Here is a 15,390-nt window from a genome sequence, read left to right as displayed (position 1 = left end):
GGCTCAAGTGGTAGAGGGCTAGCCTTCAGCGGGAAGAAGCCAGGGATGGTGCTCAGGCCCTGAGTCCAAGTCCCAGGACTGCCCCCCCCCCCAAATAAAATAAAATAATAAATAAATAAATTCTAAAAAAAAGTGATATGTAGGGGCTGGAAATGTGGCTTAGTGGTAGAGTGCTTGCCTACCATGCATGAAGCCCTGGGTTCAATTCCTCAGCACCACACACACAATAAAAACCAGAAGTGATGCTGGGGCTCAAGTGGTAGAGTGCTAGCCTTGAGCAAAAAGAAGCCAGGGGCAGTGCTCAGACCCTGAGGTCAAAAGCCCCAGGCAAAAAAAGAAAAAAAAGTGATATGCAGCTGGGTAATTGTTGGCTTATGCCTGTAATTCTAGTTACTTAAGCTTAGTTCTGAGGATTCCAGAGACTCTTATCTCCAATTTAGCAACAAAAAAGCGGAAGTGGAGCTCTGGCTCAAGTGGTAGAGCGCTAGACTTGACCAGAAAAAGCTTATGGACAGCACCCAGGCCCTAAGTTCAAGCTGCAGGACCAGCACAAATAAGTGATATGCACCAAGAGTGACAGTGCACACCCTATAAGCTGGCACTTGGGAGACTGAGGCAGGAGGATTAGAAATTTCAGTCTAGCCAGGGGCACAGAGTGAGTTGGAAGCCAGCCTATATTATATAGTGAGGTCTTGTTTTTAAAATAAAGACATTGCATAGTTTGCTTTTGTTTATAAATGCTCACAATTTAGAAGAGAACCAAAAATAATTTTAGAGTTTCACATGTGTGACTAGTCTGTTGTTGCCACTGTCTAAAATGACCAATTATCAAGTCATACTCTTTGGCCTGAAATGAATGAGAAATGCCTATAATATGTTCGCACTGAATTGTGAAAACATACTTGATTTCTGAACTTTACTATGAATACAGTTAAAAGCTTATGTATTGTGTTTTCTGATTGTCAGTACATAGATTAGTAGGCAATATCAGGTGCTGGTAATGCTAGGTATTTTAATATGGTCTTGGCTAGTCAGAAATGTGGGGAACAAATTCTGAATATGTACATAATGTGTGTTCTTATGAAGTCATGCTAAAATGAAAAGAAGTAATTATGCATATATCACTACAGTTCTAAATTTTAGTTTCTAAATTTCCATTATCTTCTATAAAATCATTTAGGCCTTGCTTTTTTTTTTTTTTTTTACATCTAATCGGGTCTTTATATATATTTTCCAGAAACAATGAATGAAATATCACAGTATTACTTTCCCTTTTTTCCTCCCTCATTCTCCCTTCCTACTCCCCCTCTCCCCCCATGAGTTCAGTTGGTTTACACCAAATGGTTTTGCAAGTATTGCTTTTGGAGTTGTCTTTTTATCCTTTGTCTCTTGATTTTGATATTCCCTTTCACTTCCCTAGTTCTAATACCAGCATTATACAGTATCCAGGGTACTCAGATGAATCTTTTTTTGGGGGGGGGGGGGCTGAGCACTGTCCCTGGCTTGTTTTTGCTCAAGGCTAGCACTCTACCTCTTGAGCCACAGAACCACTTCTGGCTTTTTCTGTCTATGTGGCACTGATGAATTGACCCCAAGGCTTCATGCATGCTAGGCTAGGCAAGCACTCTACCACTAGACCACATTCCTAGCCCCTTTATTAATTTTTAGTGTAGTGAAAGTATCTCTTTTCCTGTTTCTTCTTCATCTTCATGAAAATTGCTTCTAAGCACTCAGTATTTCATTTAGATAACTTTTGCTACCTTATTCTGAATAAGTAAATGTTGAAGGCCTTTTTTAGCGTGTGTGTGTGTGTGTGCGCGCAGTTTTGCAGTGCTAAACCCAGCATGCTAGGCAAGTGCTGTCACATTTTTTTTTTTTTGCCAGTCCTGAGCCTTGGACTCAGGGCTTGAGCACTGTCCCTGGCTTCTTTTTGCTCAAGGCTAGCACTCTGCTGCCACTTGAGCCACAGTGCCACTTCTGGCCGTTTTCTATATATATGGTGCTGGGGAATCGAATCCAGGGCTTCATGTATAGGAGGCAAGCACTCTTGTCACTAGGCCATATTCCCATCCCCCTGTCACAACTTTTAATGTAATCTATTGAGAATATGTAAAGTGAATATTTTCGATTTGCCCTGAAATCCAGGCAAGAATATTGTGTCTTCATCTACTTTGCTGTCCAGTCTGCTTTGGTATCTGCTGTTGTTTGAAATCTGCTGGTGAAGAAATAGTGTCCAGTGTAAATTATTTTTATAATAATACCGTTGTTGTGCTTAAATAATTAGGCATGGTATTTACTATTATTAACATGTAAATGTAGCTCCTTGTTGTTATTTAACTTTATTCTTTCTACATAAACATTTATACCAGAAGTTGGATATCACCTGCTATGTTGGTAGCTACTATACTCAGTTGTAGTTACCCTTGTTTATTTGTGATATCTTAAAATGCAGGGAATTGTGTTAATTTGATATGTATTTAAATGAACTCAGTTTAAAAAGCTAAATGCTTAGTGTGATATTCAGATACCACTGGAATATGTTAGCTTTCTAGTACTATAACAAAATGTCTAAGACAATCTGATTAAGAAGGTTTATATTAATTAGCTCATAGTTTTGGAGTTGAAAATCCCTGATGGATTGGCCCTGCTATGGGGCCTGTGGTGATTGATGTATGTCACACCAAAACTGGAGAAAATGGCAAAACTGGTACATCATTCATGGAAGAGTAAAGCTAGTCACTTTACTATAAGTGTGAACACAGACAGACCAAGAAGTTACTGGAGGCCCACAATCTCCTTTAAGGGCATTCTCCTAAGACTCATAAACCACCCATGAGACTTATCAGAGACTGTACTTCCTCCAGTAGTGCCGTCTTGGTTGGGGACCAGACACATGCATATTTGTGACATGAGATGAAGACTGGACATGACATTTCCTTTAAGAATTACTAGTAGTTTATCTAGGCAGACAGGTGATTTGAAGATCTAGCATATGATAAAGCTAATATTTTTTTTACCTGTTCTTTGATGTTTATCAGGAGATTAGAGACAGGTGAATTCTACTTCTGCTTATGGCAAATTTGGGAATTAACACATTTGGAGTTAGATCACAGCTTTCATCCAATATGTTAGGCATAACATGATGTCCAGGGTCATGTTTCCATAAGACCAGCGTGGTCAGACAGATGAGAGGAGCACAATGTGGCCCTTAGGTTTAGACACAAGGAAACTGTTTTAAAGTGTTTTATAAGCAAGATTCCAGTTTCCTTGAGGATTAAGCACCGGGTTATAACAGTGTAAGTTGGTAGAGTACTGAGTCTGCAGGAGTAAGAGAGAAGGTTTTTTTCTTGTTGAATCTCCCTTCCTCGCCTCTAAACCCAAGACGAATAAGTTAGTACTAGTTGCTGAGTTCACAAGTGGCCTTTATAAAGAAATCAGCTGATGATTCATACTGGGACAAGGTAAGTTGTGCCAGGTGATCCTAATTGTGGTAAGGAAATATTACATTTGGAAATTATTAAGGAGCATAGGTAGGCAAGGAAACTAAGGAGATTGCCGAGCCATTAACCACTCTACTTTCATAATGTTTAAAAACAGGAGGAGAAGAGGTGGATAGTTGCAGCTCTTTTTGGCTTTAGTTACTTGCAGAGTATAGCAGTGCTGTATTTATGTAGATTGCCCCCCTTTCCTCTTCCCCTTTTTTCTGAAAATGTTATTTTTGAAGTCCTAAGGCCCTTCCTTGGTGTACTCAGTTTGTCTACAGAGTAAGACCTTTTACTTTTGGCCTCCTCACTTCCCTTATATTTTTATTTAATTTTTTTTGGTGCTGCTCTTAGGGCTTGAACTCAGGGCATGGTGCTGTCCTTGAGCTTTGGTGTTCAAGGCTAGCACTCTACAACTTGAGCCACAGTTCCTCATTTGGCTTTTTGTTGGTGGTTAGTTGGAGATAAGAGTCTCATGGACTTTTCCTGCCTGGGAGATCTCAACCTCCTGAATAGTTAGAATTACAAGCGTGAGTCATAGGTGCCTGGCCTTTTTTTGTTTTGTTTGTTTTTTTGAGTTTATAAAGGCAGACATTGGACTTAACCATTCAGAAAGTGTAGGTTTCTTTTAGACACCTTCTCTAGATTACCTTTTCCTGTATTCTAGAGCAAGGACTGGCATTTTGGATTCCATCAGTATTTGTGGAGAAGAAACTGCATTTTACAATGCATACAATGCATGTTATTGAGAAAATTTTAGATTATGACTTTACTCCTGCTCACAGTGCACATAATCGTTGCTTGATTTGTTGTTCTTTGCACTATGTCATTTACTCAGAAGGGTAGTGTAAATTAGGGAGATTTCTGGGGGAGGAACATTTTTTGGGGGTAATGAATACAAGGGTTATTAGTCATTAAAGGGGCAGTAGAGCTCTTCCCCTACCCTGTACTAGGGATTGAACTCAGGACCTCACACCATTTTTTGAGCTATGTACCCCATCTTCTTCTTTTGAAGTTATACAGTTATGTCTAATTTCAATTTTGCTTTTCATTTCTTACTCCATGTACTCTAGCTTGCAATGTGTCACTTGACATAGGAATGGTACCAGCTTTCTTATTTTGATCAATCTTAGAGTCAATGACTATCTTCTTTCTGTTCTCAACTGAAAATATAAATAGCCTAGTAAAAGGAGCATGCTTTTGCTTCATTGTTGCCAGGAGTCCGTAAGAATATTTTTAATTCTGGGCTGGAGATGTAGTTCTGGTAGAAACTTTGCTTCAAGGCAAGTAAACATAAGTGCTCGTGCAAGGTCTTGGATTTGATCTTCAGGCTTAAAAAAAAAGTGTTCCTATTCCTTGCTAATCTTGAGTCGGGAACATAAGAAAAAATCATGACCCAGAATAGTTAATATATACGAAGTTATATAGTGTTTTGTAGATAATGGTATAAATTATGGATCTGAAATATGAATAAATCACCTTTTAGTAGTATAGTCTCATAATTTCCCAGGGTGTTCTTAAAAACAAGTTTATTTACTTACCTTTTTACTAGGGTTTTACTAGGGATTTCACCCACGCCAGGCAAGCAAGTGCTCTTACATTCAAGCTGTACACCCAGCCCCAGGGTTTTATTTTTAATTTTGATACAGTGTTTCAGTAATTGGTCTGGATAGTTTCATTGCATGAATGTTAGGCTATTACAATGGTGTGCCATCACTAATACATGACTGGGTCCTTTAAATAATTTAATTTTTAAATGTTTATATTATGATGATGTTTCAGAGAGTGCATTTTTAAGATAAAACCTTGATAGGTAGAAAAATGTGTTTCTATTGAGAGTGGTATTGGGAAAAGGGACTAGCATATCAAGTATGAACTTGCCAGTTTCTTGCCATTGAGTATTTCTTTGTTTTTAGTGATATTATACCAAGTTACTTAATTCCCCTCCATAGTGCTCCCCAGTGGTATATAGATGTGAAAGGGGTCTTGTTAATGATAGCTCTGTTTTTATCTTGACTAGTTGGAATAAAAACTGTGGGAGAACAAAAGAGGGAGGGGTAACAAGTTTGACAAGAAATGTACTCACTCCCTTACATACCTTCCTGTAACCCCTCTGTACTTCACCTTGACAATAAGATTTAATTTAATTTAAAAATGACATTTCAAATAATCCTCACTCCCTTACATACCTTCCTGTAACCCCTCTGTACTTCACCTTGACAATAAGATTTAATTTAATTTAAAAATGACATTTTAAATAATCATTTTAGGAGAAACTTTTTTGGTCTGTGACTGGTGAGGTGAGCTTGGTATCTGACACTTTCACTCATTGAATGGCACTCTTATCACCTGAGCCACACCTCCAACCCCAGGAACCCCAGGAAAAAGGGTTTTTTTTAAAAATGTGTTTTAAAATAATTTCAAAGAAGCTGAGCATCAGTGGTTATGGTTAACTAGCTACTCTGGAGTCTGAGAGCTGAGGATCATGTTTTGATCTTGTGCATGAAAGCTCAGTACAGCATCCAGGCCCTGAGTTCAGGCTCCAGGACACACACACACACACACACACACACGCACACGCACACGCACACGCACACGCACACGCACACGCACACGCACACGCACACGCACACGCACACACTATGTAATCTAAGCTTGAGTAACAGGCCATAAACATAAGCTAATAATAGATAACCTGAAACATTAACTTTAAAAAATTAATTAATTTAGAGACAGGGTCTTCCTTTGTAATCTAAGTTGTCTTTTTACTTGCTGTGTAGCTAGCTCAGTCTGGCCTTGAAATTGAGAGCCTCCTGACTGAGTGCTAGGATTTCAGACGTTGCCCACTATATCCAGAGAATTATATTGAAAGCAGTGTATTGAGATTATTTTTGTATTTAATGTTTAGAATGACCAGTATATTTAACGTTTATAATGAAAATCATACTCATTTTATTTGCTGTTTATTTCTTATTGATATTGTGAAGGTGATGTACAGAATAGTTGCAGTTACATAAGCCAGGTAATAAGTGCATTGTTAGGAACAGTGTCACTCCTTCCCTTGCTTTTTTCCCTCCTGTCCCCCCCCCCCCCAAGTTGCATGGTTAGTCCTGGGGCTTGGACTCAGGGCGTGAGTACTGTCCCTGGCTTCCTTTTTGTCAAGGCTAACACTCTAGCCACAGCGCCACTTGCAGACTTTTCTGTTTATGTGGTGCTGAGGAATCGAACCCAGGGCTTCATGCATGCCAGACAAGCACTCTACTGCTAAGACACATTCCCAGCCTTCATGGTTAATTTTTAACAGTGTCTAGTGAGTATCACTGCTGCATTTGTTTATTACACTTTGTATACCATTTCTGTGTTTCCCCCTTCCCCTTCCCCAATCAGATAAGCTTACAAACAAAACAAAAGGTACAGAAAACAAAAACAGCAACAAAGGAAAACAAATACCTTGTCTCCATTTGTTTAAGTTCATTTCGATAAATATTATTTTATATTGATCATATGCACATAGCTATTGATCCTTTGTGAGTCTCTCCTAGGAATATCCTCCTTTGGTCTCACTGTGTGAATGTCTATAGAACTGTATAACTTATCATGTCCAAGTGTATTATTTTGTCTTTTACCATCCAGTGCATTTACTTGTAGATTTATAGCCACAGGGAAAATACTAGGACTCCTAAGCATGGGTCAAAAGTTCTTAAGATCAAGGATCACAACAATCAATGAAAGACTACTTAAAGACTGGGATTGCATCTAACTGAAGAGTTTCTGCTTGCCAAAGGACATAGCTGATAAGATAAATAGAAATAGCACACAATGGGAAGATTTTTACTAGCTATGTATCAGACAGGGGCCTCATATCTAAAATAAACTTAGAGCTAAAAAAAATTAAACCCCTAAAAATAAACCCTCAAAAACACAACAACCCAATCAATCAATGGGCTAAAGACTTAAAGAGAGACATCAGAGAAGAAGAATGGTCAAGAGACACACAAAGAAATGTTCAACATTTCTGACCTTAAAAGAAATGCAAATCAAAACATTGAGATTCCAACTCACCCCACTAAATGTTCAACATTTCTGACCATAAAAGAAATGCAAATCAAAACATTGAGATTCCAACTCACCCCACTCTGAAAGGCAATTATGAAGAAAACTAGCGATAACAAATGCTGGCAGGGATTTGGCCTAAAGGGAGCTACACTGTTGATGGGAATGTAAACATTCCACCACTCTGAAGCAGTATGGAGTTTCCTCAAAAGACTAAACATAGTTTCCCTATGAGCTAGCAAGTCCACTTCTGGACATTTATGCAATAGAAACAGGCCATACTGAAGTTACCAGCACAACCATGTTCATTGTAGCGTTGTTTATTATAGCTAAGATATGGAATCAAACCGGATACCCCTGAGTGGATGAATGAATCAAGAAAATGTGGCATAGGGCTGGGATGTAGCTCAGTGGCAAACTGCTTTCCTTGCAAGTGCAGTGTACCAAAAAAAAAAAAAAAAAGACAAAAAATGCAGTTAAAAAGAGAAAATGTGGTATATATACACAGTGGTTCTACTTTTACATCAGAAAGAATGATATTGTACTATTTGTAAGGAAATGGAAAGACGTGGAAAAATTATATTAGCAAAGTAAGTTAGACTCAAAGAGACATAGGTTACATGGTTTCCCATTACTTTTTTTTTTTTTTTTTTTGGCTAGTCCTGGGGCTTGAACTCAGGGCCTGAACACTGTCCCTGGCTTCATTTTGCTCAAGGCTAGCACTCTACCACTTGAGCCACAGCGCCCCTTCTGGCCTTTTTCTATATATGTGGTGCCGAGGAATTGAACCCAGGGCTTCATGTGTACCAGGCAAGCACCCTTGCCCACTAGGCCATATTTCCAGCCCTCCCATTATTATTATTATTTTTTTTTTGCCAGTCCTGGGCCTTGCACTCAGGGCCTGAGCACTGTCCCTGGCTTCTTCCCGCTCAAGGCTAGCACTCTGCCACTTGAGCCACAGCGCCGCTTCTGGCCGTTTTTTTTCTGTATATGTGGTGCTGGGGAATCGAACCTAGGGCCTCGTGTATCCGAGGCAGGCACTCTTGCCACTAGGCTATAACCCCAGCCCCCCATTATTTTTTAAACTAGTAGTTGTATATGAATGTATTCAACAAAGTTATGGCAGCATGCTATATACAAAAGTCGTTTGTTATCCATGGGGATGTGTTCTGTGTCCCTCAGTGCATGCTTTAGACCTCATATAGAGCTAAACTCTATGATGTAGTATGTTTTTCTCTATATAAACATAAAGTTTAGTTTATAAACTATAAGCAGAGATGAACAACAATAACAAAAATAGAGCAATCAAAAGCAGTATACAGTATGAAAGTTTTCATGCCATAATTATGTAAAGTAAGGATTATTTGCAAACAAACACTGTGGTATTGAGGTAATCGAACTGATAGGTACTGAGTGACTAATAGGTTGGTGGGTAGTATATAGGCATCATGGGTACAGTGGACAAAAGGATAGTTAACATATCAGATAGGATGGGGGATTGTGAAATTTTTCATTCTGCTACTCAAAAGGGCATGGAATGTTAGATGGCTTGTTTTTGGAATTTTCTACTTTAGTTTTTGGACAAGTGTTCAGGATTAAATGAAATCACAATAAGCTAAACTGGATAGGTGACTATTGTGTATGCTTGATCCTAATGTTACTCACATAATTTATAAATATGATGAATTATTGTTCAATAAGGAGAAAAAGCTATTTATTTCTGGTTACCTTTTTCTCTCAAAGGAAAATAAGTTATGGAGACTTCGTGTAAATTTCATTTGTGTCCTTTCTTGTCCAATTATGTTGAGATGACACCTTTTTAAATAGTAGTTAGGAAGAATTCCTACATGTAATAAAGACCTCAAAGTTGTTCTTTGATACTAGGTAAGAGCTCCACCTTGTGATCTTTGAGCATATTTTTTATTTTTGAGCATATTTTTAGAATTAACCAGTAGTTCAGAAATGACTACAATTTCAAACTCACATTGTTGTTTAAGCATTATGCATTCTTAATAATTTTGGAATTACTAGCATAAACCAAATGTATTAAGCACATTTGAAAACATTAGCAGACGTTCTCAGCTCTTGATTTTAAAAGTTTTCTCCAAAAAATTTATAGTTTTCACTAGTTTTTTTGGGGGGCTGGGAATTCCAGTCCTGGGACTTGAACTCAAGGCCTTGGTGCTGTACCTCAGCTTGTGCTGTACCTGAGCTTTTGTGCTCAAGGCTAGCACTTCATGAATTTACCTGACCAGGTTGGTTTGAGTAGCTACAGGCATGAGCTAGGGTAATTGGATAGTGAAGGCAATTGGATAGTGAATCATCTTTGCTTATAAATGGTGATAAAAGAAAGCTAATAGTTTAGCTTATTTTTGGTGCTGGGAATAAAACAACAGCTAATCATGTACTATTGTACCAAGTTACATCCTTCTCCCCAGAAAATTTTGTTTTTATAAAATTATCTGAGAGACAGACACACAGCAGGTTTACATCGCTACCCCCACCATCCCCCTCCCCATACTGTGGCTTGAACTCAGGACCTGGCCTGGGCACTGCCTGTTAACTTTTTTGCCCAAGGCTCGTACTCTACCACTTGAAGCACAGTTTTACTTCAGGATTTTTAAAATTTCTTTATTGTCAAAGTGAAGTACAGAGGGGTTACAGTTTCATCTACTTGTGGATTTATAGTGGCTAATTGGAGACGAGAGTCTTATGGGTTTTCCTGCCCTGGCTGGCTTTGAATCTCAGCCTCCTGAGTAGCTAGGATTATAGGCATGAACCACTTTTTTATTTCCCTCTTGCCATTTGGGTGATCTGATCTGTTGGTTAGAATTAATTTAGTGCTGTGCTCTTCGAGCTTTCTTGGTGAAAAACAAAATTGCCTTTTTAATCATTAGGCAGTATTTTCGGAAACAAAAGTTATGTGTACATGTATATATGATGACATCAGAACTATGCTGTACTATTTAGATAGTGGTTTTGGAAGGATACAGTCTGGGATAATGATTTAAAGCAAGGGGAGGACATACTAATATTTAAATCTAGTGATTTTGCTGTATGAGTTCCTTTCAGATAAAAGATAAACTCAAGCTAGGAGGATAGTTTTGCTTTTCTTTTTTTTCAAATGCTGGTCTGGTTAGGGCCTGGGTATTAATCTGGAGCTTTTGTTCTCAAGGCTAGAACCCTACTACTTGAGCCACAACTCTCCTGGCTTTTTGGTGACTGCTTAGAGATAAGAGTCTTATGGAGCACAGGGATAGTGCCCAGGGCCCTGAGTTCAATCCCCAGGACCGCAAAAACAAAAAGAAAAAAACCCAAACAAGCAAAAATTCAAGACTGCTGTGCGCCAGTAGCTCACTCTTATAATCTTAGCTACTCTGGAGGCTGAACTCTGAGAATCACTGTTCTGAAGCCAGCCCTGGCAGAAACGTTCCCATGAGACTTTTTTTTTTTTTTTGGCCAGTCCTGGGGCTTGGACTCAGGGCCTGAGCACTGTCCCTGGCTTCCTTTTTTTGCTCAAGGCTAGCACTCTGCCAGTTGAGCCACAGCGCCACTTCTGGCCGTTTCTATATATGTGGTGCTGGGGAATCGAACCTAGGGCTTCATGTCTATAAGGCAGGCGCTCTTGCCACTAGGCCATATTCCCAGCCCCACCCCCCCAGACTCTTATTTGCAATTAACTACTCAAATGGAAGAAGGGGTGCTGTGGCTCAAAGTGATAGAGCATTGGCCTTGAGCAAAATAGCTCAAGGACAGCACATAGACTCTGAGTTCAAGCCCCTGGGTATTGTATATCAAGAAGGGAAGGGCAACATCAAAATGGAGAGACAAAGGGTAAAAGGAGAACAAATGCGACAGCAGTACTTACAAAAATATATGCTGAATACCAACTGTACAACTGGGGGGGTTGGGGAGGGGGGAAGGTGGGGGAAAATGAGGGAGAAGGTAACAAGTTTGATAAGAAATGTACTCACTGCCTTATGTATGAAACTGTAACCCCTCTGTACATCACTTTGACAATGAATAAATCAGTAAAAGAAGTCTCATGGACTTTCTTGCCCAGACTGACTGAATTGTGATCCTCAGTAGTACTCAGCCTCCTGAGTAGCTAGGATTACAGGTGTGAGCCACTGGCGCCGGCTCGAATATTATTAGTTCTGGATCATTCAGGGCTTCATTTGGGGAATTCTTCTTTGTTCCTAGTATACCTCTTTATTTTTTTTTGCAAAGGATTTTTGCAAACAAAAATTAGTCTTGTTGTTTTAGCCTAACTAGAGTAAGAAAGAGAATAAAAACTGTTTTGTACCTCTCTACATTAATTAAATATGAATAGGTATTCATGATTTTTTTTTGAGATTGTGAAATTGAGAGAAAAAAATTGAGCCTTTTTTTCTGGTATGTTTATTTGAAGTCACTAGAGCCAGGCACTGCTGACTCATGCATGAAATTATAGCTACTCAGGAGGCTGAGAGCTGACGATCATAGTTCAAAGCCAGCCCGGGCATGAAAATCTATGAGACTCCAATTAACCTCCAGAAAATCAGAAGTAGTAATATAGATCAAAGTGATAGTGCACCACTTGCCTTGAACAAAAGAGTGCAGGGACAGTGCCCAGGCCCTGAGTTGAAGCCCCATGCCCAACAACAAAAGTCACAAAAATTTCATCAGTTATATTTTAGTATGTATAATTAATTGGATATGTTTAGTCTTATCTTTTTCTTTAGCCTAGATTCTTTAACTTAGATTCTTTGGGGAATAAAAATAAGTAAAACAAATAGCTAAGAGGTTGAGACCTTAGATCTAGCCTGTTACGCTTTTGTTGTAGCTGAGCCATTTGGTATTTGCATTTGTGGGTGACATTGTCCAAAAAGAATTGTACTCATTACTTGACATATGAAATGGTAACTCCTCTGTACAACATATTAATAACAAAATTATAATAACATGGGTTTGTCACTTTCAATCCTAGAATACTACCTTTCTTGTAATAACTACATTCAATTATAGGTGTTTCTCTCTTTTTTTTTCCTTTGCAATACTGACATTTGAACCTAGTAGATTACCTCATGCTTGGTGGATAGTCATTGTACCACTTGAGCAACACCTTCTGTTTAACCATTTTTTAAAATAAGGTCTCAATTTTTACCTGGACTAGCCTTCCATGATCCTCCTACTTATTCTTTCTATATAGTTGGGATCACAGATGTGACTACCACACTGGGTTTATTGGTTGAGATGAGGACTTGCAAACTTTTTCCTAGTGTGTCTTCAAACTATGATCCTTCTAATCTTTGCTTCCTAAGTAAAAGCCACCACTGTGGTATTTTTATTTTTTCTTTCACATAAGGGATCTATCTATATAGCCCAGTCTAGTATTGAACTTAAGGTTCAATACCTTGAACTCAGGTACAAGTAGCATTCTGTGCTGGGGATAGAACCTAGAATCTTAGTATGCTAGGCAACATATGATATCAAGCATGTGCAAATAGATTGCAAGTTCTTTCAAGGCAATAGATTAGATTTGCCTTGCTTTGCATTGTTCCCTCAAGTATTAAAAAATTGTTCAAAGTGTTTTAAAATTATATCTTAGATTTTTTTTGGCCGGTCATGAGGCTTGAACTCAGGATCTGGTCACTGTCCCTGAGCTCTTTTTGCTCAAGGCCTAGCACTCCACCACAGCCACAGCTCTACTTCTGGTTTCCTGGTGGTTATTTGGAGATAAGAGTCTCTCAGGCTTTCCTGCCCTAGTTGGCTTTGAACCAGGATTCTCAGATCTCAGCCTTTTGAGTAGCTAGGATTATAGGTGTGAGCCACCAGTGCCCATCAATTCTGATGAATTTATATCTAGAAAAAAGTAGTCAAGGGCTGGGAACATGGCTCAGTGGCAAGAATGCTTGTCTCGTATACATGAAGCCCTGGGTTCGATTCCCCAGCACCACATATATAGAAACAGCCAGAAGTGGCGCTGTGGCTCAAGTGGCAGAGTGCTAGCCTTGAGCAAAGAGAAGCCAGGGACAGTGCTCAGGTCCTGACGGTTCAAGGCTCAAGACTGGCAAAAACAAAAACAGAAACAAAAAAAAATAAAATGTCAAATTCTAGGGTGCAAGGTTCTTTATTTACTGAAACAGTTGAGCAGATAATTGAGGAATTTCACTTTGAGTATGGACATATTTCCTAATTGTGCCACATTTTAATAAGTATCATTTTCTTCTCTTTGAAGGAATTGTCTTTCTTAAAGGAAGCAAACTGTCATCTTACTTCACATAAATATATGAATATATTTCTGACATTGGAGTGTTCCAGAAGATGATAAAGAAATGATAGCAGCTCCAGAAATACCAACTGATTTTAATCTACTTCAGTAAGTACATTACACTGTCATGTCTTTTGAGACATGGTTTCCCTATGTAGCCCAGACTGGTCTTGATCTTGTGAGTAATCAGTGTTGCACTAGTTTTTAAAACATTAAATATTGTTATAATTTTTTTAAATAGTTGTTTTTTTCCCTCACAAAACAAGAAGTGGTAACTTGGCTGAATTTACTTCTGCTTGAGAAGACCTTAATGTATAAGTATGTATTTTTGAAAGTTTTATCACTGTTCATTGGGCTCTTTAGTAGTTAATATTCCATCCTGTTGGTTCTGTGTTTTAAATTTACATACTGGAAAACTTACTGTTTTTGGTGTCCAATTCTCAGATTATAGTTGATTTTATAGTATGCAGTTTGAGGGAATTTCATGAAATTCTTGAAAAGTTTTCTCATTAGAAACAAGTATACGTTAGGTGTTATATTTAGAGTGTAATTTCATGTTTCTGTTATAGATTTAAATAAACCTATCTAAGGGAGATAAGGGCGTGCTGTCCCATCATTTTTACCAGAAAAAAAGTTACATTCCTATTGGTCTACAGAGTACTTTTAACACGGGTATAACCTTTAAACGCACCTGGTGACCCCCACTAGTCCTTAAGGCTGCTAATAATATTCCTCAGTCTCCTATTCTAAATCTAAATATTTCCCTCCCTCTCCCCTGTGCCTTTTTTCCAGTCTTGGAGCTTAAAGTCAGGGTGTGGGCAATGTCTCTGAGCTCTTTTTTTTTTTTTTTAATTTTTTCCCAGTCCTGGGGCTTGGACTCAGAGCCTGAGTACTCTCCTTGGTTTCTTTTTGCTCAAGGCTAGCACTCTACCATTTGAGCCACAGGGCCGCTTCTGGCTTTTTTCTGTTTATTTGGTGCTGAGGAATGGAACCCAGGGCTAGCATGCTTATGTTAGGTAAACATTCTACCACTAAGCCACATTCCCAGCTTCTCCCTGAGCTCGTTTGCTCAAGACAATCACTCTACCATTTTGAACTACAGGCTCCATCTCTTGTTTTCTGCTGGTTAATTGGAGATGAGTCTTACTGCCTTTCCTGCTTGGGCTGGCTTTGAACCACACTCCTCACAGCTCAGCACCTTGAGTAGCTAGGATTACAGGTGTAAGCCACCAGTGACTGGCCTCTCCTCCTTGCTTGGTCTGGCCATGTCTCAAAATGCTGACGTGCTCACCTCAGCCTACTGAGTTCTTAGATTGCAGGACTGGGACACCATACCTGCTTTTGTGAGTTGGAGGCTAGCCCAGGCTACTTAGCCAGGCTATCTCAAACACATTGAACTCTTTTATGTATCAGTCATTTTCATGTTGAATTCCAGTTCCATAAGGTACCTAAATGAAATAAAACAGAATTTTGAAACTGCCCAAAGATCCCTTTACCTTTATTTTATACATATTGTTACTTCCTTTTTGATCCTTTATAAGAATTGCCTTGCAAGGGGAATTTGCTTGCAAAAACTTTTGAATGTAACAGATAGATACTGCT

General features: G+C 38.9%; 1 protein-coding gene across 9 annotated transcripts in view; it reads left to right on the top strand.

Annotated features, from left to right (window-relative positions):
* Positions 1 to 15,390, top strand: part of Stag2 (stromal antigen 2) — a 133,944-nt gene that overhangs the window by 38,713 nt on the left and 79,841 nt on the right. For all 9 annotated transcript variants that reach the window (XM_048336812.1, XM_048336814.1, XM_048336811.1 and 6 more), the window contains exon 2: positions 13,756 to 13,896. In XM_048336812.1, coding sequence (XP_048192769.1) covers positions 13,853 to 13,896 — 44 coding nt within the window. In that variant the 5' untranslated portion in view covers positions 13,756 to 13,852. The remainder of the gene's footprint in view (positions 1 to 13,755; positions 13,897 to 15,390) is intronic.

This window comes from Perognathus longimembris, chromosome 28, assembly GCF_023159225.1.
Source record: "Perognathus longimembris pacificus isolate PPM17 chromosome 28, ASM2315922v1, whole genome shotgun sequence".
NCBI lineage: Eukaryota > Metazoa > Chordata > Mammalia > Rodentia > Heteromyidae > Perognathus > Perognathus longimembris.
Note: the sequence above shows the minus strand (reverse complement) of the source record. Positions and strands in the feature narration are given on the sequence as shown.